Below are 26,977 nucleotides of genomic sequence, written 5' to 3' on the forward strand. Positions count from 1 at the left end.
GTACCGGATCTCCTCTCTGGTAAACAAGAACACCTTGAAGACTAACAGGAGCACTCATTCAAGGGTACTTATTATTATGCCATTATTCAGCTACTTAAACACTATGCACACATGCACGCACGGTCGCATGCAAACTCCCACCCACCCACCCACACCCACCCACCCACCCACCCACCCACCCACACACACACACACACACACACACACACACACACACACACACACACGCGCGCGCACACACACACGCACACACACACACGCACACACACGTGCACGCACGCGCACACACACGCACACACACGCACACACGCGCACACACACGCACACACATGCACACACTACTCATCTATGATCTAAGATAAATTCACAGCCACACCAGGATATAATCACATGCAGTGACTGGCCTCATCCACACGGTGGTAATATTGCCGAAGGCTTGCCCAGGCCTCTGAAGTAGCATAACCAGACCACATTTCTCACATACACATAAGTAGCCTATAGACTACAGTTATAACGGATCTTTCAGTGCTGGATGACCTCTGACAGAGGAAGGACAGACATGTACAGACCCCTGACATGGGTAGGACAGACATGTCCTACAGACCCCTGACACGGGAAGGACAGACATGTCCTACAGACCCCTGACACGGGAAGGACAGACATGAACAGACCCCTGACACGGGAAGGACAGACATGTACAGACCCCTGACACGGGAAGGACAGACATGAACAGACCCCTGACACGGGAAGGACAGACATGAACAGACCCCTGACACGGGAAGGACAGACATGAACAGACCCCTGACACGGGAAGGACAGACATGTCCTACAGACCCCTGACACGGGAAGGACAGACATGTACAGACCCCTGACACAGGAAGGACAGACATGTCCTACAGACCCCTGACACAGGAAGGACAGACATGTCCTACAGACCCCTGACACGGGAAGGACAGACATAATAATATAATAATAATAAACTTTATTTGTATAGCACTTTTCATACAGAAGTTGCAGTTCAAAGTGCTTCACAACAGTAAAAAATACAGGCATAAGCGAGCATAAAAAGATATAGAGAGGTAGCAAGGTAAGGTAAATCACAGTGTTTCACATTAGGATCTAGCATCCCAATAGGCCTTTCTGTTTACAGTTTCATTCAGTAATACAAATAATAAAAATAGAATAGACAGAGTAAAAGCAAAGTGCGGTTGGATTCAGTTTAAAAATAGGCAAAAAATTATAAAATAGAACGGACATACAACAGGGTATTTAACATACAACAGAGCAGTGCATCAGTAAGAACTAAAAAGTGTGATAAAATAGTTAAAATTTGAATTACAACAGAGCAGTGCTCTTAAAATTACAGTGCATAGAACCGACACATGAATTTGATAGGAAGTGTAGGTAGGGTAAGAATAGTGCAGGTAAAGTACAATTTGTGTCAGGATATCCCTGATGTTTCATTTAAATGCCTGAGCAAAGAGATAGGTTTTAAGCTGTCTTTTGAAGATGTCTAGCGAGTTGGCTTCCCTGATGTTTTGGGGTAGTTTGTTCCATAGTTTTGGGGCATAGTTGATACAGGCTGCATTACCGATCCTCTTTTGACTGTTTCTGGGAGCCTCTAGTAGTCCAGCAGCTGATGATCGCAGTGTTCTTGCTGGCCTGTAATTTATTAGAGTGTTGGCGATGTAGCTAGGTCCCTGTCCATTTAGAGCTTTGTATGTAAGGAGAAGGACCTTGAAGTAAATTCTAAATGTTACAGGAAGCCAGTGTAGAGCAGCTAAGACTGGACTAATGGGCTCTCCTTTTGGTTCTAGTAAGCAGTCGGGCTGCTTATTATTTTTATTTTTATTTTTTTTTGCACTACCTATCTTTGTGAGAGTGGCTTCTCAGGGTTCCAGACAACATCATAACATGATGATCCCATTGCAAATTTTGGACATTGAAAACATTGTTCCCCTGCAGGAGATGATGATCAGACTAGACACACAATACATTACACACGCACTCCTCTCACTCACACACAGCGATCAGAGTAAGACACACACATACACACTCCTCTCACTCACACACAGCGATCAGAGTAAGACACACACACATACACACTCCTCTCACTCACACACAGCGATCAGAGTAAGACACACACATACACACTCCTCTCACTCACACACAGCGATCAGAGTAAGACACACACACATACACACTCCTCTCACTCACACACAGCGATCAGAGTAAGACACACACACATACACACTCCTCTCACTCACACACAGCGATCAGAGTAAGACACACACATACACACTCCTCTCACTCACACACAGCGATCAGAGTAAGACACACACATTCACACTCCTCTCTCTCACACACAGTGATCAGAGTAAGACACACACACATACACACTCCTCTCACTCACACACAGCGATCAGAGTAAGACACACACACATTCACACTCCTCTCTCTCACACACAGCGATCAGAGTAAGACACACACACATTCACACTCCTCTCACTCACACACAGCGATCAGAGTAAGACACACACATACACACTCCTCTCACTCACACACAGCGATCAGAGTAAGACACACACACATACACACTCCTCTCACTCACACACAGCGATCAGAGTAAGACACACACACATTCACACTCCTCTCTCTCACACACAGCGATCAGAGTAAGACACACACACATTCACACTCCTCTCACTCACACACAGCGATCAGAGTAAGACACACACAGCACACATACACAAATTACACAGTACACACCTCTCACTCACACAGCGATCAGAGTAAGACACACACACAAATTACACAGTACACACACTCCTCTCACTCACACAGCGATCAGAGTAAGACACACACACATACACACACACACGGACTCCTCTCACGCACAGCAAACAAAAGTTATTTAAAGTACACTTCCACTTTAATTTGTATTATTTAATTTATTTATCTTGTTATGAGTGATTGCTGTATTGTTCTTCAAATACATTTTCATTTAAAGTGGCTTAAAGATCCAAATTCAAATGTTTCATGAGTCATTATTTTAATTTGCTATGGGATCATCATGTTATGATGTTGTTGTTTGGTCCTGACAAGAGTCTCAAAGTCTTGGGTGATGGTAGACAAGCAACTCTGAGGTCATGCTCAATGTCCAATCTGTTCCTCTGCTCCGTCTTCAGCTGGACCAGAGCTGAGAAGCCACTTTCACAAAGATAGGTAATAAAAAAAAAAAAAAAAAAAAAAAAAAAATTGGTCGACTAATCGAAAAAATAATCGGCAGATTAGTCGACTACCAAATTAGTCATTAGTTGCAGCCCTAGTGCACAGCATACCGAACACCCCTTCCGCCGGGTACTGTTCTTACAGTAGACCCTTTAGGCACCTGTCTAGTCCGCAGTGCTCCAGGCACAGGTCGAGTTCTGGCCTGTTGCCTGGATTGAGGGATCAACCCCCTTGGGGGTTGTCTCCCCGGCGCGCCGTCTGGCCCCACAGCCTCACAGCCCCACAGCCTCTTGGGGCTTACGGCCATGCCAACCTGGACACGCCCGATCTCGTCAGATCTCGGAAACTAAGCAGGTTCGGCCCTGGTAGTTCTTGGATGGGGGACCCCCTGGGAATACCAGGTGCAGTAAGCTAGAGAATAAGCGGTTGTGGGTGTGGCCAGGTGGATGGGTGTGTACATGTGGAGAAAATTATTCAGTATTAGATTGATAAAGGGATGTGGTTCCACTAGAGTGCAGAGCGCTCGCTATACTCATATAACTATGGTTATAGGATAACCGTATGTTCTGAATCTATGATAACCCCGAGACTTGTGACCTCAGATTTGATCCAAGGGGTTAGTCCTCCCAGGTTCTTTATTAACGTTTCTTTTTTTGTTTTGGGGCCGATAATTAGAATTTCTGTTTTGTTCTCGTTTAGTTTCAGGAAGTTCTTACTCATCCATTTATTTATTGCCAATAAGCAGTCTGTGATGGAGTTAATAGCTGTATCATTTGGTTCAGCAGATATGTAGAGTCGTGTATCATCCGCATAGCTATGGAAACCTACATTATGTTCTCTGAGGATATCACCAAGCGGTAACATGTAAAGGGAGAAGAGTGAAGATGATTGATTAGAATATCGTGATCGATTGTATCGAATGCTGCACTGAGATCTAGCAGGATAAGGATGGAGACCATACGGTTATCCTATAACCATAGTTATATGAGTATAGCGAGCGCTCTGCTCGTAGTGGAACTTATCCCTTTCAATCTAATTTTGAATAAAATGTCTCCACATGTACACACCCATCCGCCTGGCCACACCCACATCCGCCTGGCCACACCCACATCCGCTCCTCTACATAAGTGGGGACGTGGCCATACTAACAGCTCCTTCCCAAGTCTTTCCAATAGTATGCAGCTGCAGGACCGCAGAACCCATACAAGGCTCCTCCCACTAAGACACTCTCAGGACCGCAACACTCTCAGGACCCATACGAGGCTCCTCCCACTAAGACACTCTCAGGACCCTCGCTCCCATTGGCTGATTTGGGTCACGTGACCGTCACAGGGTCACGTGACCGTCCCACCCAATGGCTGAATTGGAGTATTGCACCATGCGGGATTGATTGATTGATTGAAAACTTTATTAACAGATTGCAGAATGGGTACAGTGACCGTCACAGGCCCGGATTGATTGATTGATTGATTGATTGATTGAAATCTTTATTAACAGATTGCAGAATGGGTACAGTGACCGTCACAGGCCCGGATTGATTGATTGATTGAAAACTTTATTAACAGATTGCAGAATGGGTACAGTGACCGTCACAGGCCCGGATTGATTAATTGATTGAAATCTTTATTAACAGATTGCAGAATGGGTACAGTGACCGTCACAGGCCCAGATTGATTGATTGATTGATTGAAAACTTTATTAACAGATTGCAGAATGGGTACAGTGACCGTCACAGGCCCGGATTGATTGATTGATTGATTGAAAACTTTATTAACAGATTGCAGAATGGGTACAGTGACCGTCACAGGCCCGGATTGATTGATTGATTGATTGATTAAAAACTTTATTAACAGATTGCAGAATGGGTACAGTGACCATCACAGGCCCGGATTGATTGATTGATTCAGCTTCCCACCCCCTAATACTGCCAATTGTATTAGTATGAACAACCAGCCAAGCTGATAGCGTCTCCTGCATTGGTGGTGAGCGCCTTGCCCACTGCACCACCTAGCCGCCCCCTATCAGCTCTATCTTTAATCTTTCAAAATGTTATCTTACATTTTTCTAAATGTTCAGTTGCTATTGCATGCACTCATCTGTGTTTCACTACACACATGAGTGCATGCTTACCAACTGTGCGTCTGCAACACTACTATCACCGACATCTAAGAAGGGAGATCCCCCCTTGAATGGCCCTTCTAAGGTTTCTCACCTCCACATATATGGATTGAAAATGGGGGACCCTGATGGAAACAAGACAAACGTCTTTCTCAGGTCTGCATCCCCTTAACAATTGTATGTATTGAGCCGTACTGTATTGTACCCATTCTGCAATCTGTTAAATAAAGTTTTCATTCATTCATTCATTCACACTGCCTGTGGAGCATTTTTTCCTATTGCTAGGTTTTAGTGAGTTTTTCCTTACCTTCGCATGGGGTATGTCTGGGAGTGTTCGCATTGGATTCATTTATTTTGCAAATAATTTACTATTTCATCTTATCTCATTTTATATTTACAATTACTGCTACTACTTATTGTTATCATTCTTGTTTTCATTGTTGTGCACTGTTGAGTCTGAGCTTGAAATAAAAAAATGTCATTACATGCGTTGTGTATTTGACAAATAAAGAACTTGAACTCATTTTATGCCTGTCTTTTTATTTATTTTTGTACTGCTGTGAAGCACTTTGAGCTGCAGTTCTTGTATGAAATGTGCTATACAAATATTATTTATTATTATTATTGGGCTGGATATTGTGCTGGGTTGCTAAAAGCGGGTCCATGTATGAGAAACAAGACTGTCATGAGCTACCCAGTGATGAACAACCTTTCTGAGAAAACTACCATTATTATTAATTAATTAATTGGGGGATTGTGAAGTCACACTGTAGATGGGGCTTCACAAATCTTTGAAGTCACCCGCACATTCTTATTTTATTTTATTGTACTTGTGTTTATTCTATTCTCAATTTAATGTTTCTTATGTTTGACCCCAGAGAGCAGCAGTTGGCTAAGCCACCAAATACTGGGGGATCTAAATTACCAAACAAACCACACAGTACATGTCATCGGTCATATGGCGCCCTGGTGCCAGTTTCATAATAAATATGGATCGCCATGAAATAAGGAATTATTATACATGACTATTATATGCAAGTAGGCTATGTCTAAGCTATTTTACAATATTATACATGAACAGCTTGTTTTTTTTTATCTGTTTATTTCTTGTTTTTTATTATTATTTATTTTCAATTTATGTTCGAAATAAATAAACTCATTCATTCAAGATATTGTGTGAGCAAAAGTATAGTTACTGGCTGTACAATACTGCTGTAGGCCTATAATACTTATGTAAATAAGTAAGGCAATTGAAATATATCTGCAGTACAGCTCAATACACACAATTGTTAAGGGGATGCAGACCAGAGAAAGACTTCCGTCTTGTTTACATCAGGGTCCCCCATTTTCAATTCATCATAAATGTACAGTTCCCTCCCCCTTGTATATATTTACTGTATGTCACAAATGTAACAGTACTGCATTGAGGTCTTTCTCTGGTCTGCATCCCCTTAACAATTGTGTGTATTGAGCTGTACTGTACCCATTCTGCAATCTGTTAATAAAGTTTTCAATCAATCAATCAATCAATCCGGGCCTGTGACGGTCACTGTGCCCATTCTGCAATCTGTTAATAAAGTTTTCAATCAATCAATCAATCCGGGCCTGTGACGGTCACTTTACCCATTCTGCAATCTGTTAATAAAGTTTTCAATCAATCAATCAATCAATCCGGACCTGTGACGGTCACTGTACCCATTCTGCAATCTGTTAATACAGTTTTCAATCAATCAATCCGGGCCTGTGACGGTCACTGTACCCATTCTGCAATCTGTTAATAAAGTTTTCAATCAATCAATCAATCAATCAATCCGGGCCTGTAACGGTCACTGTACCCATTCTGCAATCTGTTAACACTTTAACCGCCGAAAACGCCGGAACTCGTCATTCCCCGCCATGCTCATTCCGCCGAGGACGCCTTAACTCGTCTTTGATGTCAATATTTCAAAAATCTGTCATCGAAATCATATTTCCTTTCCGGAGCTCTGAGACACAGTGCTGATCTCCTCTCAACTCTCTAGCGGTTCAAGAGCGCCATCTGGTGGCCGATCGGCAGATCGCCAACCGGATATTAACCTTTGAACCAGTAGTACTCATCCAAATGTGGTCCGGCCACTCTCTATAGCTCCCGCGACTCCATCTTGAAACACTGGATAATAGATCGCTCGCCCTAACTCAATAAACAACGTTATTTGGACGTATATACTATTATACAACCTGGAAATGGATCGGGCATTTCTACATCCCATAATCGAAAACGGTCTACTCCACGCTGATCGTCCAACGGCGCGAGGAACATACGGTAAGATTCAGCGTTATTTTCTAACGTGTTCCATATAAACTGCTATGATGAACATATGACCCACTCTGGATGAATCATCTAACGCTGCCCACGGAATTATAAACGATCCCCCGCCCATCCGGTCATCATCAGATCATACGTAGATCATTCTAGAAGTACGTCCAGTTGAAATTTTTCATCTCGCGCCGATCGCTACCAAACTGTATTTCATCATCAATATAATGCAATTAGGGCTATAAATCACGTTCTGAAGAAAGCTTCAGAAAACGATAAAAACATACTTATACTTTAGACCATATTTTAGTATGAATATGTGAATGAAAAAGTTTAACGTTGCTACACCCTGAACAATACATATAGGACATTGAATGGGCCATAATAATGGCAATGTAGCAATAGAATTTAAAAAGTTATAGCCCTGCAAAGAAGGTGAACTTCTCCATAGACAAATAGAGCTGGCGAGGGATGGTAAATTATGAATTTAACCCATGGCGATCAAAGTGTAACGTTTTCATTCAATCAATCAATCAATCAATCAATCAATCAATCAATCAATCAATCCGGGCCTGTGACGGTCACTGTACCCATTCTGCAATCTGTTAATAAAGTTTTCAATCAATCAATCAATCAATCAATCCGGGCCTCTGACGGTCACTGTACCCATTCTGCAATCTGTTAATAAAGTTTTCAATCAATCAATCAATCCGGGCCTGTGATGGTCACTGTACCCATCTGCAATCTGTTAATAAAGTTTTCAATCAATCAATCAATCAATCAATCAATCAATCAATCAATCAATCAATCCGGGCCTGTGACGGTCACTGTACCCATTCTGCAATCTGTTAATAAAGTTTTCAATCAATCAATCCCACACGGTGCAATACTCCAATTTAGCCATTGGGTGGGACGGTCACGTGACCCTGTGACGGTCACGTGACCCAAATCAGCCAATGGGAGCGAGGGTCCTGAAAGTGTCTTAGTGGGAGGAGCCTCGTATGGGTCCTGAGAGTGTTGCGGTCCTGAGAGTGTCTTAGTGGGAGGAGCCTTGTATGGGTTCTGCGGTCCTGCAGCTGGATGCATCTCAGTCTTTCACCACCGAAGGCGAAGACCACAGGGTCCTCAGTGAGTCCGAGCAGAGCGCTCGCTATACTCATATAACTATGGTTATAGGATAACCGTATGTTATATTATCGTATAACTTACGCTCTGCTCGTAGTGGAACACAGGAGCTGAGCAGAGCGGAAGCTCGACAAATGTACCCGCTGTGGCCCCCCACAACCATCAGAACCGGGGCGGACCCGAGACTCCCGGACCGCCCTAGAGGGGGACGGGAGGGAATCGGATCCGACTGTGCGAAGTGGGTTTAGTAACTCAAACTAGGGCTGGGCGATATGGAAAAAAATCATATCGCGATAACGATATGATAATGTTATCATATTTCTCGATACCGATAATTATCGAATCGTATTAAAAGATTTCAGCCTGTTTACTTTATTTTTTATTTTGCAGCAATTCTTTGTCATTGCCGCCATCTTTAGTGTTACATCCCCTCACACTCCAGTTATCAGGCTGCAGCTGGTTTAAAAGCGAAAGTAAACAGGCTTCTCTGCTGGCTGTGGCTCCAGGGGAGTTGAACAGTTCTGGCTCTGCTAGTTTATTTTCGATCTTTTGGCGCTTTTTTGGTGGACAAACCAGTCTAGTTCTGCTAGCACACATAGCCTACTGTGTACAGACGGTTTCAAACTGTATTTTAAATTAGAAAGCAAACAAAATAAATGGACAAGAGAAAAAGAAATCTCAATTTGGTCAGTATTGTCATTTGGACAAGCAAAGCCATTACTTTAAGTTGCAGGCAAAAAAGACAAGTCTGTCCACTGTCTCTGGTTTTAAACCTGCCCTGTTGCAGGTCAAAAAAAAAAAAAAAAAAAAATCGTTTTTTTCTTTCTTTCCGATATTTGATATAGATTATTAAAATATATCGCGATATTTATCGTTATCGTTATATCGCCCAGCCCTAACTCAAACGCACAGGGTGAGCAGATCGTGGGACTTACCTTCACACAGAAGAACCCGCGACTACATAGGCGCGCATCCCACATGCCACCAGGGAACAAACGGGAAGAAAAAAAAACCTGTTACAATCCCTAACAACACGGGGTCAAGGTCAAAACCCAACCCCGTGGCAAGGCCGTACCAGCGGAGCGCGAAGGAGGACCCAGCCCCAGGAACAGCCTGAGGGTCAGGACCCCCTGGAAAAAGGGGGCATGGTGAGGCCAACGATGCCGCAGCATCGAGACCCCACCAGATGGTCACTAGTGACACCACCCCCACATCGCCAGCGTATCGGACAGGGCCCATCCAAGAACAGGCCCTTCCCCCCTACATCACGCTGCCCTGAAGCACTCCAAAGAGGCTACACCCCCACAACACAGTGGGACCAGGCAGCGCACCGGGGAGACAACCCCCAAAGAGGTTGATCCCTCAATCCAGGCAACAGGTCAAAAGCATAACTCGACCTGTTCCCGGAGCACTGCGGACTAGACAGGCGCCTAAGGGGTCTGCTGAGAACAGCACCCCGGCGGAAGGGGCGTTCGGTATGCTGTGCACCATGTCGCAGCCTCCACAAAAAAACCGACCCCCCCAGAGAGGCCGAGGCAGAGAAGGCTGACATGATTGGCAGACGTCATGAAAGGTGCAGGGGCACACTCGCAGGCAGACGGGGTCAAGCCCGGCCTAACCCGAGAGTCGACTCCGCTACCAACGCACCGGGGAACCAACCACCTCCCTATGTTTAGTTTAACAGGAGGGGGTTGTTCCCATAACCCCACCAAGAAAAAACTCTGAAACACAACTGCGGGTATACACCGGCTATACAGCAGTACAAGTGTTTCAGTTCTCAAGAAGGGGTTAACCCAGGCCAACAGGTAGATGAGAACGAGTCCGGACCTGGGCCCGGCGGACCGGGACGTACACAGGGACGCCAGAGGGGTACAAAAGAACCACCTCAACAGCCCCCTCCCAGCCCCACCAAGCAGGGGAAGAGAGGGGCGAAAAAGAATGGAGAAGGTCCAGGCTCCTTAGCACAGCGCAAGGTACAACACAATATGGACCAAGCAAGCACACAGTGACATAACCACGAACACCTCCATAACATCAAACCCTCTAACGCCCGGGCCAACCCGGCATTTTCCCCCCGAACAAGTCCACAAGGGTACCAGAACAACAGATCTGTGCCCCGGCGGACAACGGGTTAACTGACCTGGTCCGGCGCGACCAGAACCAGTCCCATGTCCTAATCACACCACCATCCCCAGTCCTAAGAGGGGGGTAGGTACGCGTGTCGATCTAAAACATCACAGAGGGCGCCACCAAGACGGTCAGAACATGAATGCACCGCGCCCGGTGGCCCACCCCAAGGGCGTGAGACCCCTCCGCCAATGCTTTGATCTATTCCGTCATCTCCCCCCAGAGATGAACGAGAATTCGTAGAGACTAACCTAGTACACTGGCGCTCGGAAGAGATAAAACTCCATCCTAGTTGCTCCATAAAAAATGCCGTTTCCATGATGAGCAACCAAAGCGCCAGCCCATGCGTGGTTCCACACAGAAGCACCCAGGGCCAGCACTATGTACACGTCGAGACCCAAAACACATCAATGGTAATTCTAGCAAGAACCCAGACAACGTTCCCTCCAAGCGGCCTGGTAGAGCGGCAGGAAGCTGGCCAAAAGACAGATATGGGTCCCATATGACACATCTGAGGGAAAACACCCCTGTTAAAAACCTGCTCTGTATAAAAGAGAGGAGATAAGGAACCCCCAGAGAGACCTCCCACGTGAGTAATAATTGAAAAGATATATGTAACATTGAGCTACGTGACCAAAAGCTCAATACATATGCAACAGAGCGCAGAACAGAAAACAAAGTTATCACGCACCGCATAACCCAATCTTGACAATAACAGTGGTCCACAATGGAGCCTGAAAAGAACTCACGGAAGTCTCACGACCAATAGAAACGCACCCAGTGACGTACTCTATGGTGGGGGGAATTCCGTGACCCACCTGCCCAAATATGGCATGGGACCAGGGAACTCCCCCCCGCTCTCCCTACCCTGTGACGCGCTGACCCAACAGCGTGACAGGAAGCCCGAAGGACAGGAGGTCCAACCCCCTGACTAATCAGAAAAAAAGGGGAGGAGGGGTTTATCAGTTCACCCCCTCATGACCCCACACCCCAGATACGAAGAAAACAAACCAGCAGCAATGATACCAGTTTACCTAGCATGCTACATGAAAAAGCGTATATCCACTAGGATAAGCTCAACCAACTGCACGCCAGCCACAGACAATAAACTCGTTTGCGAACAGGTTTTACATACAAGGCTTTAGGCTCATGTGCGAACACGTCACCTGTGTTTATGTCTAAAGAAAAAACACAGACGTTTAAAGAGAGGGTCAAGACCTTGGTACAATCTACATATATGAATACTTCTGTAGGCAAACACTCAACACACAACCCCCTCAGATAAAAAAGGTAAAGTTCACTCTTACTACTGCAAGAAGAACACAGTCTTCTTCATGATGAGGGAAGACAAGTCTTTTGACCGAGTGCTAGCCACAGGCCTTGCTAAGCACACATATATATAGCGACCAGAACAATTTACAAGAAACTGTCCTACTCTCTTAAGCAAACACACAACCCCACAGGTAGGTGAGGGTTTACACATCGTATCCCCAATATATAATAGTGAATAAACACAGTTTGTAACAAAAAACAGTCCCTCACCAGGAGGGACCTTTTATTTAGTAACAAAAAAATTATATGTTGGGGAGGGGAAGGGGACAGGGGTAAACAGGGGAGTCACTAGCGGCGCCTGCCGTGTGCAGCGCGGTGTTTGCCCCCACAGGGAGTCGGCCCGGAGGGACGGTTCTGGGGAGCCTGGTCACGTCGATCCCTACCGTCACCTCCGGGCGTGTTGCGGCTGGCTGCGGCGGACAAGGCACTCCATCCACTCCTGGCCTTCTTCGATGAAGGCCCAGCAGCGGCGGCGGTGGTGGCGGAGGCAACGGTCGCGGTCCTCTGCCAGCGTTGCTTTTTTCGGCCATCACCGGTGGCATCGGGTCAGGGGAAATGGGGTTGGAGCACAGAGCGCTCCTCCTCCATCTCTCTGCAGGCAGCCGTCATCTGTTGCATGGCCGACCCGAACAGCCCAGCATCGGAGAGGGGGGCCGTGAGCAGGGGAATCCTCTTCTGTTCCGGCACCCGCGCCTGCTCCAGCCAAAGGTGGCGCTGGGAGTGGCCAGGGCGCGCTCCTTCCCGGCGGCTATCGCCTGCAGCTGGGTAAGGTGCAGGATGGCTCCAGCCGCCTGGGTGTGAAGATATTGCTAATGGTCATCCAATACCGACCCGCCCGCCATCATCCGCGACATGTAGCACGCTAGCTGCGCAATGTTAGAATTCGCAGCTAGGCTCTGATGTACGCCTGGTCACTCCAATTAGCCATCTGCCTAGCCGATTTCCCTTGGGGAACCGGCTTCCGCAACGGCTCCCACACCATTTCGGGACAAAGTATGGATGCCATCGGGCTATCAAGCCGAGGCACCCCGTCCTTTAGCCCCTGGACCAAACCCGCCACCAGCGTGACTGGCATGTAGGCGGGGGTAAGGCCAGTGATGCGGGAGATTACCTGTCCCTGTTTCACGTAGGCCTCCATTGACGGGAAGAATGGGCAGACAACGCCTGTCTCTCTCACAGGACGGTGTTGCCAGAGATGACCTATCAAGGCTCTGTACGCTGCAGTTCGCGTACAGAGCCAACAGATCCACAGAGGATGCTGTGAACATGGCTCTGCACTACACGCTGGAACATCTGTACTACGCTGGCAACTATGTCGGGATATTGTATGTGGACTCCAGCTCGGCCTTTAACACCATCCTTCCACCCATCCTGGAGCACCAGCTATCCCTGCTGCAGGTGCCGGCCTCCACTCGCAGGTGGATTACGGACTTCCTGTCCAACAGGTCTCAGCGGGTGAGGCTGGGGAAGAGCATTTCCAGCTCTAGGTCCACCAGCACCGGTTCCCCGCAGGGCTGCGTCCTGTCCCCACTACTGTTCTCCCTGTACACCAACAGCTGTGCCTCTCTGCACCCCTCGGTCAAACTCCTGAAATCCGCTGACGACACCACCCTGGTGGGTCTCATCTCCAGGGGGGACGAGTCGGCCTATAGGAGGGAGATCGAGAGGCTGCAGAGCTGGTGCAGCTGCAACAACCTGGAGCTCAATGCTCAAAAGACAGTGGAGATGGTAGTGGACTTCAGGAAGAAAGGAGCCCTGCCCCTTTCCCATCATACTGGGAGGCACGACCATCTCCCGGGATTTGAAGTGGGAGCTCAACATCACAGGCCTGCTCAAGAAGGCCCAGGGGAGGATGTTCTTCCTCCGGCAGTTAAACAAATATAAACTGCCGAGGACCATGATGGCCCAATTCTACATGGCCATCATTGAGTCCATCCTTACCCACTCCATCATCTCCTGGTTCCCCGCTGCAGCGGCAAAATATCTCGCCAAGCTGCAGCGGGTGATTCGCTCCGCGGAGAGGGTGATCGGCTGTCCCCTGCCCTCTCTCAGGTCCCTGCACGACTCCAGGGCGCTGAAGAGGGCGAGGAAGATCATGGCCGACCCATCCCACCCCGGTCACAGCCTCTTCACCCTGCTCCCCTCTGGGAGAAGGCTGAGGATGCCAAAGGCTGTGAAAGCTCGTCACAGACTGAGCTTCTTCCCCTCAGCCGCCAGGCTGATCAATGCCTCAGGTCCCCCCCCCCCCCCCCCTCTGCCCCCAAGTGACACTGGCACATCACAATGACACTGACTGCACTGCACTAGTCCATACTGGAACTCTGCACTCTTCACTTTATATATATATATGTATTTTATTGATTAATCCTCCACTGCACTGTTTCGTTTCTTGTCATGTGTCTGTGTTGGTGTTGTTTACTGTGGAAAAAGAAAAGAAAATGCATACACTGTATTGCTGCAACAATTACCAATGTTTTTTTACACAAATGGCTCAATAAAGGAATCTGAATCTGAATTTGAATCTGAATCAGGAACAGGTGCAGGCAGAGGCTGCGGCAACGCCACGCCATTAGCGGCTGCGGCGGCCGCCATGAGCTCAGGGAACAAGGCAAGCAACTCCCCTTGCGTACCTCCCTCCACGTCACTCGCGTCCCTCAAGTACGGGAGGCTGCCATGTCGGGCGCCACCATCCGATGCGGCAGATAGCTGGGCATCTTGTCTCAGGGTCGGAGGTTCTAACCCAACACCGGAGAACAAGGGACCCCAAGGAGACGCAACACTCCCTGCCACACCCCGAGGGGGAGAATGATACGCCTCCACTGGGGCATTGAACAAGAGCGCTCTCGCCCCCTCCATGTGGTCCTCAGTCTCCATCGGAAATGGAGACAAGGCAAGAGCACTCTCGTCCGGCTCCAGCACAACCTCAAAGCCTGGCCGTTCGCCCCTGCAGCTCGCCGCCCTACGACGGGAGAGAGCAGAGGCGAAGAGTCTGCGTCGCAAATCCCCAGCCACCAGAGGAGCCGTTGGCCTATCGGCCGACTGTCCACTGGCGGGGGAACCAAGGCCGGAACCAGGCCATCTCACGGGAGACGGCGGCTCAACTGCCCCTCGGAGAGGCAGACTCACCACCGGGCGCCGCCCGGGCGTATCTGACTGCCACGGCCGCGGAGTCAGAGCCGCCCCACGACGCACGGCGGACGCGGCAATGGAGAAGTGCTGGTGAAGGGTGACGTTGTGAGCGCTCGAACCCTCCGAAAATGCAGACATTATGTCTTAGCTTTTCTCGTAAATTGGCGAGAGAGAGAAAAATAAGATACAATGACCACCTAGCTCCTTTCCAACAACTATTTCGGCACTAAACTCAAGTGGTGTATACAGACACTTGTCGGTGGTGAAAATAGGGAAGGAGCTGTTAGTATGGCCACGTCCCCACTTATGTAGAGGAGCGGATGTGGGTGTGGCCAGGCGGATGGGTGTGTACATGTGGAGAAATGTTATTCAGAATTAGATTGAAAGGGATAAGTTCCACTACGAGCAGAGCGTAAGCTATACGATAATATAACTTATTCTCATCAGTGCTATAATATTTTCTGAATCCCGATTGAAATTCTTCTAAGATGTTGTTTTATTCGAGAAAGGAATTAATTTGACCTGAAACTATCTTTTCAAGTACTTTACTAATGAATGGTAGGTTACTGTAGATTTAAGATTTAAGATTTGTTTATTAAGGACAATGCAAATTAATGAACATCATTTACATGTGTATGCATAACATCACAGCATGATAAGGACATAAATATGCCGGGAATAGCACAGGGCTAATTTCGACCCGTAGTCCTAACATAAAACAAACACAAAACGGACCATACAACGTTCATTCATAAAAACTGACATCACTGACATGACCACACTAACATGACATTCAGTCAGTACAACATCACTAACATCCCTAATGAGTGCATATTTGGCTGTCTAACAGCCATTTCCTGAGTTGGCCCCTAAAGGTGGACAGGGTGGTACATTCCCTTAAGGGGACCGGAAGGCTGTTCCATGTTCCACTTCCCTTTATCGATAGAACATTTTTGCTGAAGGCGGTCTTTCTAAAATGGACCTCACAGTCCCCTCTGGTGTTTGACCTAGTGGCTAATCCAGTGTTCCTTTTCACGTGGATAAACTCCTTGAGAGGGGGAGGGGCTAATCTGTGCAGGCATTTATATACAAAGCAGGAACTTTTATAACGTCTGAGGTTTTCAAATTATTTTATTTGATGCTTATCCAGGATTTTACAGTGGTGGTATGAGTACTGTTTCCTGTCATATACCTTCAATGCTCTGTTGTAAAGTTGTTCTATGGGTTTCATGGCTGTGGCCCCAGTAAATGACCAGTTTAGAAGGCAATATTCAATGTGAGAGAAGACCATACAGTGTAGGTATGTCTTTGCGGCTTCAAGTGTTAGGGAGGGCCGTATTTGTTTGAAGTTGGAAATGTTGAAGTTGATGGTGTTCCTCACTTTCTTTATGTGTTTCTTAAAGGTCAGGTTTGAGTCCAAGATGACCCCAAGGAATTTGAAGTGGGAAACAAGTTCTAGTTTTTCCTTCCTTCCCTCCTTCCTCAGAAACACATTGGACCGATTGATGGTTTCTGGACGCTTGCTAAAGAACATGCACACAGTCTTTTTCGCATTAAGTAGGAGACAGGTGCTGTTTAGCCAGCATTGTACCTTGTCTAGTGCGTATGTGAGCCTAGATGTAATCAACTCTATGTTCTTGCCCTGTGTGTAGATGACTGCGTCATCGACATACATCTGTACATTGAGTTCGGGACACACATTTGGCAGGTCATTGATATACAGGGAGAATAGCAGGGGCCCAAGGATTGATCCCTGAGGGACACCTACAGGGTTGTCTAGATATGGGGACTTGGCGCCATTGACCGTGACACATTGTTTTCGGTTTGATAAGTAGGATCTAAACCATTCTATTGTAGCAGCTGAGAAATTGAAGTGAGTTAGTTTGGTTAGGAGGATATTATGGTTGACACAGTCGAAAGCCTTGCTAAGGTCTAAGAAGAGAGCACCAACATACTTGTTGCTATCTAGTGCACTCTTGACCTTTTCAACAAACAGACAGTTGGCTGACTCTGTTGAGTGAAGGGCATGGAATCCAAACTGCATTGGGCTAAGTGGGGTGGGGCCCAAGTCGATATGTTTAGTCATGAGATTCAACACCCACTTCTCTGCAACTTTGGATATGACAGGAAGTATACTGATGGGCCTATAATTGGTCACCAGTGCCTTGTTGCCAGATTTAAAGATAGGGGTCACCATGGCCATCTTCCAGGATGATGGAACTTCCCTGGAGGTGATTGATTGATTCACTAGTAGAGTGATGGGTTTAATGAGTGCATCAGAGTATGTTTTGAGGAAATCAGTGTTGAGCCCGTAGGCGTCCTTGGCTTTGGAGCCTTTCAGAGCCAGAATGATCTTTTTCACTTCAGGCTCTGTTATCTCCTCCAGTTCAAAGAGGGGCTGGGTGTTGGTTACTGGGTTTGGTAGGATACTGGAGGGGGCAAAGTGTTTGGTGCTGTCTAGAACACTATTTAAGAAGTGTTCGTTGAGGGTGCAGGCCAGTACTGTGGGGTCTTTAACTAGTATGTCATTCACATTCAGTTCTAGGGGGTATTTTTCCCGATTGTGGTGTTTGCCTAGGAGTTTATTCAAGGTTTGCCAGATTTTTTTGCTGTTCCCTTTTCCTGCTTCAATTATACTAATAAAGAAGTTTGCTTTGGCCTTTCTGAGGGTCTGTGTGACCTTGTTCCTAGCATGCGTGAATCTCTGTCTGTCGATAGACAGTCCAGACTTTAAGCTCTGTTTGAGGAGATATTGGTCGATAGTTTGCCAGTACATTACTATCCAAGTTAGGTTTTTTTAGTAATGGCTTTACAACTGCTGTTTTAAAGGCATCTGGGAAAATACCAGTTCTAAGGGACATGTCCTACAGACCCCTGTGCATGTTTGGTTCATATAACATTGAAGCAGTGGAGGTTATTCCATGACAACACGTGAGGCAGAACTTCACTCATAATTATTATTAATTTACATATATATATATATTTTTTTTTTTATTTATTTTTTTATTATTATTATTATTATTTTTATTAGAAATGTTTTCCTCTGTAAAAAAAATTCCAGTGAATTCTTTTTTTCTTCAAAAATGGCCAAGTGACAGCTCTGAGCTCTCTGATCTGGCCTGATAGTAATGGCGAGCTGTCAATCACTCAGTGCAAAATAACTGCACGGGTTGATCTTAGGATTTGTGCACATGTGTGTGTGTGTCGTTCAACATCTCCTCTCCTCCTCCTCTTCCTCTCTCTCCTCCCCTCCTCCTCCTCCTCCTCCTCCTCCTCCTCCTCCTCCTCCTCCTCCTCCTCCTCTCCCCTCCTCTCCTCCTCTCCTCCTCTCCTCTCCCTCTCCTCTCTCCTCTCCCCTCCTCTTCCTCCTCCTCCCCTCTCCTCCTCTCCCTCTCCTCCTCCTCTCCCCTCCTCCTCCTCCTCTCTCCTATAGCTATTGATGTGATGTTTGTAAGCGAGGCGTGTGTGTCAAGAGTTACTCCAAGGTATTTATTACTAGTGCCTGTTGTCTTTAACTGTAGTGTCTGTCTGCTGTCTTCATAACCACACTGTGTGTCTGTGCTTCTTTATTAAATTTTTTTTATCTCTCCCATCCTCCCCAATATTTTTAACTCACAGCCACCACTGCCACACACATTGGGGGATGTTTTAAAAATATAATATAATATAATATAATAATTTGTGCTTCACAAAAGAATTTGGTCAGCAGCCGCCACTGCATTGAAGGTATTATTGTTAGCACTGGTTTGGTTCATATATTAACAGAGGGGTGGCGGGGAAGGTGAAGTGTTGTGTTAATTACATAGCAAATTAGTCTATAGACAACCAGGAGAATATACATAGTTAATTAGTCTATAGATAACCAGGATAATATACATAGTTAATTAGTCTATAGACAACCAGGAGAATATACATAGTTAATTAGTCTATAGACAACCAGGAGAATATAGTTAATTCGTCTATAGACAACCAGGAAAATATACATAGTCAATTAGATAGACAAAGGAGAATATACATAGGTAATTAGATAGACAACCAGGAGAATATAGTTAATTAGATAGACAAAGGAGAATATACATACACAGTAAATTTCGCAGAGCAAATTTTACTCAAACTGAGTCCATTTCAGCCCAAGTGAGTAAAACTTTACTCAGTTTGAGTAAAATTTACTCAGCTAAATGTACTGTGTAGTTAATTAAATCAAATCAAATCAAATCAAATCAAATTTATTTATAGGGCCCGACAACACACGTTAATGTCCCCATGGGCCGTACAGGTCTTCTTTAAACAAGTCAAGAAGACAACATAACAATAAGTCAAGAACAGAACAAGAACACCATAGGGTCCAAACATTTTTTAGATGAATGCAAATAAATGAAAGAATGCAAGCACTCCCAGACATACCCCACGCGAAGGTAAGGAAAAACTCACTAAAACCTAACAATAGGGAAAAAAAGCTCCACAGGCAATGTGGAGGAGAGAAACCTTAGAAGGGCCGTTCAAGGGGGGATCTCCCTTCTTAGATGTCGGTGATAGTAGTGTTGCAGACGGACAGTTGGTAAGCATGCACTCATGTGTGTAGTGAAACACAGATGAGTGCATGCAATAGCAACTGTACATTTTGAAAAATTAAAGATATAGCTAAAAGCGATAGCAACTGAACATTTTGAAAGATTAAAGATAGAGTTGATAGCGGATCTATTTGAGGCACAGGGGCAGCGCAAGAGGGTCAATTAGATAGACAACCAGGATAATATAGTTAATTAGATAGACAAAGGAGAATATACATAGTTAATTAGATAGACAACCAGGAGAATATAGTTAATTAGATAGACAACCAGGAGAATATACATACCGGTAGTTGTAATGTTCAGGGTTCTGTCTTAGGAACCCAACTGTCATTCTGGAGTTATTTCCCCTGGTGGTTGGTATCTGCACTCACTGTTGGTCATGCCCCATTCCTGATGTGTCACTCCCTGTTCTGTCACCACTGGTCGCTGTCACTTTGCTGTCAATTACCCTGTCACTAATTGACGCATTGGAATGTTGGTGTTTGACTATATATTCACTTGTTGATCTCTCTATCCCTGTCGAGGCTTCAGACCGTGTTTCGTGTGGAAGGAGCTGGAGATACTGCTGACCTTCTCGCTCTTGATTATTGTAAGGGCCATTTGAGTGTTTTTGTTATGGATTATTATTATTATTATTATCATTATTATTATTATTATTATTATTATTATTATAATTATTATTATTATTATTATTATTATTATTATTATTATTATTATTATTATTATTATTATTATTATTATTATTATTATTATTATTATTATTACCAATAGAAGGTTATGATTTATGGGAATGTTATGATTATCTGTGTAACCAGTTGGGTGGACTCTGTTGTACTGTGGGTGGATCACCTGCACCTGTCAGGTGGATCAGCCACAGCGCGGCGGAGATCATTAAATAGGTGATAGGAATCAGCTGTTGGGCTGTAGCACGGGGAAAGCATAATATTTTCTGACCGCTTTAGATCGCTTCGGTAGCGCTTTAGATCGCTTTAGATCGCTTCGGTAACGCTTTAGATCGCTTTAGCCAGCTTCGGTAACGCTTTAGGATCGCTTTAGGATCGCTTTGGTAACACTTAGAATAGTCTTATCTTAAGAAACGCTTTGAACAATTAGAACCACGGTTATAGGAAATAGGATCGCTTTGATCACCTCTCCCATGTAACCTATATCTTTTCTAAATAAATCGGATATCACGTTGGTATCTGATAACGGAACTCAAGGTGTGGAGACTATTCTTTGGATGGAGCGCGTACGGAATCACTCCCCGACTACCAGGAAGCGGACCCAGGTAGAGGCCGCTACAATTATTCTCATGTATCTACCTTGTTCTCAAGTTGATGCCCGGCGTCTTTCTTTGGATTCCCTGTGCTCTGTGTTCTTACATTAAAAAGGCACCACTAAGAAAGAGCAATCATTCTCCGACTCGTATTATTTCCTCCTCTACTGGACTCACAATTGCTTACCTGCACTCCAACCGTAACAGAAGCCTCTACCATCATGAGCTCCATGGAGGAAATAAGAAACGAAATGATCGCCCAGCGGGAACAGCTGAGAGCTGTACGCGACTGTCAGTCGGCAGTCAATGTGGAACTGGGTCGGCTAGGACAGGGGTTCTCAACTTTCTGCTGCCAAGGCACCCCTGTGTTCAATAAAATATTCCAGGGCACCCCTACATACGATAAAGACTTTTCCGGTCCTGTCTTTTTTGCTACAATGATGACAAAAGTGCTTGTTTTCAAAATAATGTTTATTTAAAAAACCGGGAAACACATTTGTGTGTATATGCCTATATTATTAACAGGTGTTTCAGGTCTAAATGGCTTAGTACTGTTGACATTACACTGCTTGTAGTAGTAAATCAAATAGCATATTTCTTTAAATAAAATTACAGAAAATCATCACTAAAGTGCTATCTGTTGCAGCTGCACACTTTTCCATAAAAATAGCATATTTAGATAAGTTTGACCATTTCTCAAAAACAGAAAATGCATGTATTTTTTTTAAATACAGAAAAGGATCACCAAGTTACCATTTCTCAAAAAATATAAATAAATACAGAAAATAAGCACTCGTTCACTCAGTGGACATTTCTAGCTCAATGCGAGGTCTGCTGCTGCTGGCTAATAATACGGTCAATACGTGGGGAGATCTTTGACAAGGCAACACGCATGTCATCCTCAAGGCTCAACTTGGCCCTATATTTTGTTTTCAGAGCTGTCATGGATGAAAAGCCAGCTTCACACAGATATGTGGTGCTGAATGGTATCAACACCTTAACTGCTGCATCATGAGATACTTGGTACTCAGCACCACACTCTGAAACTAGCTCTCCAGGTGGTATCAGATGAGATTTCAATGAGTTCTTCCAAGAGTTTGGATGGAGATGTGTCAGGAAGCTTTGTCTCAATGTTGTCTGTAAAGTTTTTTTTTATCCAGAGTAACTTGGTGATCCTTTTCTGTGTTTTATTAAATAATGATTTTCAGATTTTGAGAAATGGTCAAACTTTTCCAAATATGGTATTTTCATGGAAAACAGTGCAGCTGCAACAGATAGCACTTTAGTGATAATTTTCTGTAATCCAATATTTTTTTATCTCAAGGCACCCCTGGCAGCTCTCTGCGGCACCCCTGTTGAGAACCGCTGGGCTAGGAGACCTGACCCTATCCTCCCAGGAGACGGCGAATTCGGCCTTAGCGGCAGTCAACAACACCTGGTCCACCGCTGCCGAGAGGGGAGTTGCAGCTGGAACGCCGCCAGCCAGCGAGGAAGGAGAGCTGGGACCTCCAGACAGAGAGAGGAGATCCGCTAACCGAGACTACCACCTACGGACCGGTATGGAGGTTCACCAGAAGGTTGTCGTGAGTTTGTCACTCAGTGTTCTCTCATCTTTCAGCTACAACCCCGCACTTTTCCCACACATGTGTCTCGGGTATCTTATATAATCACCTTGCTTACTGGCCAGGCTCTTTCCTGGGCCACCGCCGAATGGGAGAATGCATCGCAAATCTGTAACAGTGTGGATACCTTCACCCGGGAGATGCGTCATGTATTTGACACCTCCTGGGTGATTTCCATTTATGAGGCCGGCAGTCGACTCATGTCCTGCCGGCAGGGCATTCGCACTGTTGCAGATTATGCTATTGATTTTCGCATTGTGGCTCGGGAGGCGGCCTGGCCGGAGATTCCTTGCTGCGTACTGTTTGCACAGGGGCTCTCAGTGCGCATGCGGGATGAGCTGTCCACCCGTGAGCTTCCCGAGCGCTTGGACTTCCTCATCAACCTGGCAATAAAAGTTGATAATAGGCATCGGGAGAGGGAGCGCGAGAGGGGAGCCTCATCTCAAGGTCTCTTCCACACCTCTTATGGTATCGAACACCCCCCACCTTCGCACATAAGAGAGAGCCTGAGTGACGAACCGATGCAACTGGGTGCCCTCAGCCTCTCCGAGGCAGAGAGGCTGAGGCGCATTGAAGAGAAGCACTGTTTCCGAAGCGGCCGCACGGGGCATCGGTTTTCCAGTTGTCGGGGATATTCGGGAAACGGGGGGGCCCACTAAACTCTGGAGGAGTGATAGCAGGTGGGCATTCCTCCACGGTTACTGATGACAATCGTATTTTCTTGAACATTACTATTGGGTGGGGGGCGTGATTATGAATAACATGGCCTTGGTGAATTCGGGAGCGGCAGGCAATTTAATCCATGAGGGGTTGGCACTTGAGTGGGGGGTCCCGTTGGAAGACCTAGAGGTGCTTATCCCGGTCCACTCGTTAGATGGCCAACCTCTGGGCTGTGGAGTCATTACCCAGCGCACCAAGCAGCTACGGGTGCAGGTGGTAGGCAATGGGTGGGATTATTTTTTGTTGTTGTTGTGATGTCTCCCTGTTCCACTATTGTGCTAGGTCACCCCTGGCTTGCTGTGCATAACCCGTGAATTAATTGGGCTACGGGTGAACTCTCCATGGGAACCCCCCCCCCTCTTGTGTCTCTCTCCAGGATGACGGTGAACGTTCTCCCAACCCCGATTTAGCAGGAGTACCTGCGGTCTATTTTGACCTTGCGGACGTTTTTAGTAAGACGCGTGCTAACGCACTACCGCCTCATAGACCTTACGACTGCCCCATTAATCTTCTACCTGGTACCTCTCCACCCCGTAGACGGATGTTTTCTCTCTCTCTCGCCCCGAGACTGTGTCCATGAACACTTATATTGAAGAGGCACTGTCCGCGGGGCATATTTGACCGTCCACATCCCCTGCAGGTGCTGGCTTTTTTGTTGCAAAAAAGGATGGGGGTCAGCGGCCGTGCATAGATTATAGGGGATTGAATGACGTTTCCATCAAGAACCGATATCCTTTACCTCTCATGGACGCCGCCTTTGAGTACTTACAGGGGGCGCAGGTCTTTTCTAAACTTGACTTACGTAATGCATACAATTTGGTCAGGATTAGAGAAGGAGACGAGTGGAAGACTGCATTTAATACTCCTAATGGGCATTATGAGTATATAGTCATGCCTTTTGGTTTAGCTAATGCTCCAGCAGTTTTCCAAGACCTGGTCAACGACGTGCTGCAGGATTTAATTGGGTGTCTGTATTTGTGTACTTAGATGACATCCTAATTTTTTCTTGCGATATGGTGCAACACCAACTGCACGTTTGTGAGGTGCTTCAACATCTCCTTAAGCATCAACTATTTTTTAAGGCAGAGAAGTGTGTGTTTCACACTGACACCGTGTCTTTCCTGGGCTTTGTGTTGACGAAGGGTGATCTTCGCATGGATCCGGCCAAGGTGAGTGCATTCTTGGACTGGCCACGTCCTTCGTCGCTCAAAGAATTACAACGGTTTTTGGGCTTCGCAAATTTCTACAGGCGTTTTATTCGCAATTTCAGCGCCTTAGTCAATCCTCTGACAGCTCTCACTAAGGCCTCTCTCCCTGGCTTTGAATGGTCGGCGCGGGCAGAGTCGTCCTTCTGCGACCTCAAACGTCGGTTTACCTCCGCCCCTGTATTAATCCGCCACGATTCGGAGGCTCAGTCTATTGTGGAGGTGGATGCCTAATTAGATAGACAACCAGGATAATATAGTTAATTAGTCTATAGACAACCAGGAGAATATACATAGTTAATCAGTCTATAGACAACCAGGAGAATATACATAGTTAATCAGTCTATAGACAACCAGGAGAATATAGTCAATTAGTCTATAGACAACCAGGAGAATAAAGTTCTGTCTCACACTAGCTCACGCTCAGCGTTTCATGCATAATCTCGCTTCAGCGTATGCACACTGAATACATTTCAAATGTACCTTTAAATGCCAGCATTCATCTGGCCACACCCCCATCCGCTTACCTACATAAGCAGGGATGGGCCACACACTCATCTCCTTCGCAAATTTCATCACAAGCAACGTATTGCTCATATGCCCACTTGACGTGGAGAAAAATATTGCTCTAAGGAAAGGAAGAATAAGGAGAATACGTTGACATCATATCTTTATTTTCTCTCTCACTATTTTAAAATGAGAAAATACGGCGATATTGTCTTCGTACTGGAGTGTCTGGAAGATGGTGATCATTCCACAAACTCCACCGGTTTCGTATTGGGGGTTCACGCCGCTACATACCTCAGAGTCCCAGCTACAGTCTTCTTTGATGCGGCTGGACGGAGTGAAACCCTCCGGCGGTGCAGGGACTGTAGTGGCGCGCCGCTGTTGTGAGAAGCGGTGCGTTTCCAGGTTGGGTGAGTAGTGTTTTGCTGGCAGGCTCCACTTGTCTGTTAGTGCTATGGGGACTAATTGACAATGTTTATGAAAACCGGGCCCAGGCTAGGGTCCTTTGTTCAGTCTCCTAGACGACGGAAGACCTTGGTCTGAAGCCATTTTAGTTTAACTAGTGGGCCGCGACCATTAACACTGGTGATCCCTGTGTTTTCTGGACGAGTGGATATCTCTCTGTCCCGTGTTAAGCCCCTTCTTTCATATCCAAATGAGAGTATTCCTTCACGAGGAGATATGTGCATGGATGTGCGATAGCGGCAGATCCATGTTCAAGTCAGCTACACAGGCCAGTTTGGTATTGTGCTGATTCTGTCGGGTGTTGGTAAAATCACCGTTGTAAAGCAGTGTTGACATCTTGTTTCTCTTTTCTCTTAAAAAGTGAGGAGAGGTTCAGAACGGCGGCCTGTCTGGGTGCGTGTTATGTCATTGTATACATGTTCAGGTGATAGCTGCTTAGCTTACGGTTAGCCAGTCAGCTGTTAGCTGCTGCGTTAGCCTGCTGGGATCGCTGCGTGGCCTACTTAGGTTGGGCCTACTGTTAGCCAGTCAGCTGTTAGCTGCGGCGCTAGCATGTCGTGATCACTAGGTAACGTTAGCTTGCTGCTATAGGCCAAGGCCTGGCGCGGGGTAGCTTCAGCTCCTTGCGCGCCGCCGCAAGCTCGCTTCTGGTCACGTGCGCCGTTAGCTCGGCGTCTCGCGAGCAGGGGCAGTAGATCTATCTGCAGCCTTCGACACAGTCAACCATCAGATCCTCCTTGCGGCCCTCGCAGGAATGGGAGTGGCTGGATCTGCGCTGACATGGCTGACATCATACCTCAATGACCGCTCCTACCAAGTGTCATGGAGAGGGACTCTGTCGGCCACCCGCCCCCTCCGGACGGGTGTCCCCCAGGGCTCGGTCCTAGGACCCCTTCTCTTCTCCCTCTACACTAAATCACTGGGTAACATTATCACATCTCATGGCTTCTCATATCATTGTTATGCCGATGATACTCAACTCTTCCTCTCCTTCCCTCCCTCAGATATCCACGTCTCTGAGCGGATCTCGGCCTGTCTGTCCGACATCTCCGCCTGGATGACGACCAACCACCTCAAACTGAACCTAAGCAAAACAGAATTGCTCCACCTGCCGGCCAAATCCTCCCCCCTGACCGACCTCTCCATCACAGTCGAGAATGCAGCTGTGACCGCGTCGCCGACCGCCAAGAACCTTGGTGTTGTCCTCGACGACCAGTTGAACTTCTCTGCTCACATCGCAGCGACAACCAGAA

The 26,977-nt window shown here is 46.4% G+C and overlaps 1 protein-coding gene across 1 annotated transcript in view; it reads left to right on the plus strand.

Moving 5' to 3' along the window:
• Window positions 1-21,426: 21,426 nt before the first annotated feature.
• The window catches only part of LOC311234554 (5-hydroxytryptamine receptor 1A-like), a gene marked incomplete at both ends in the record, with an annotated part of 42,693 nt that continues 37,142 nt past the window's right edge, over window positions 21,427-26,977 (plus strand). The window contains 4 exon segments of the mRNA XM_084321803.1: window positions 21,427-21,523; window positions 22,580-22,788; window positions 22,893-23,440; window positions 23,924-23,930. Of these exon segments, the coding sequence (XP_084177929.1) occupies window positions 21,427-21,523; window positions 22,580-22,788; window positions 22,893-23,440; window positions 23,924-23,930 (861 nt within the window).

The sequence above is a fragment of the Notolepis coatsorum genome, assembly GCF_963971535.1.
Source record: "Notolepis coatsorum genome assembly, chromosome: 9".
NCBI lineage: Eukaryota > Metazoa > Chordata > Actinopteri > Aulopiformes > Paralepididae > Notolepis > Notolepis coatsorum.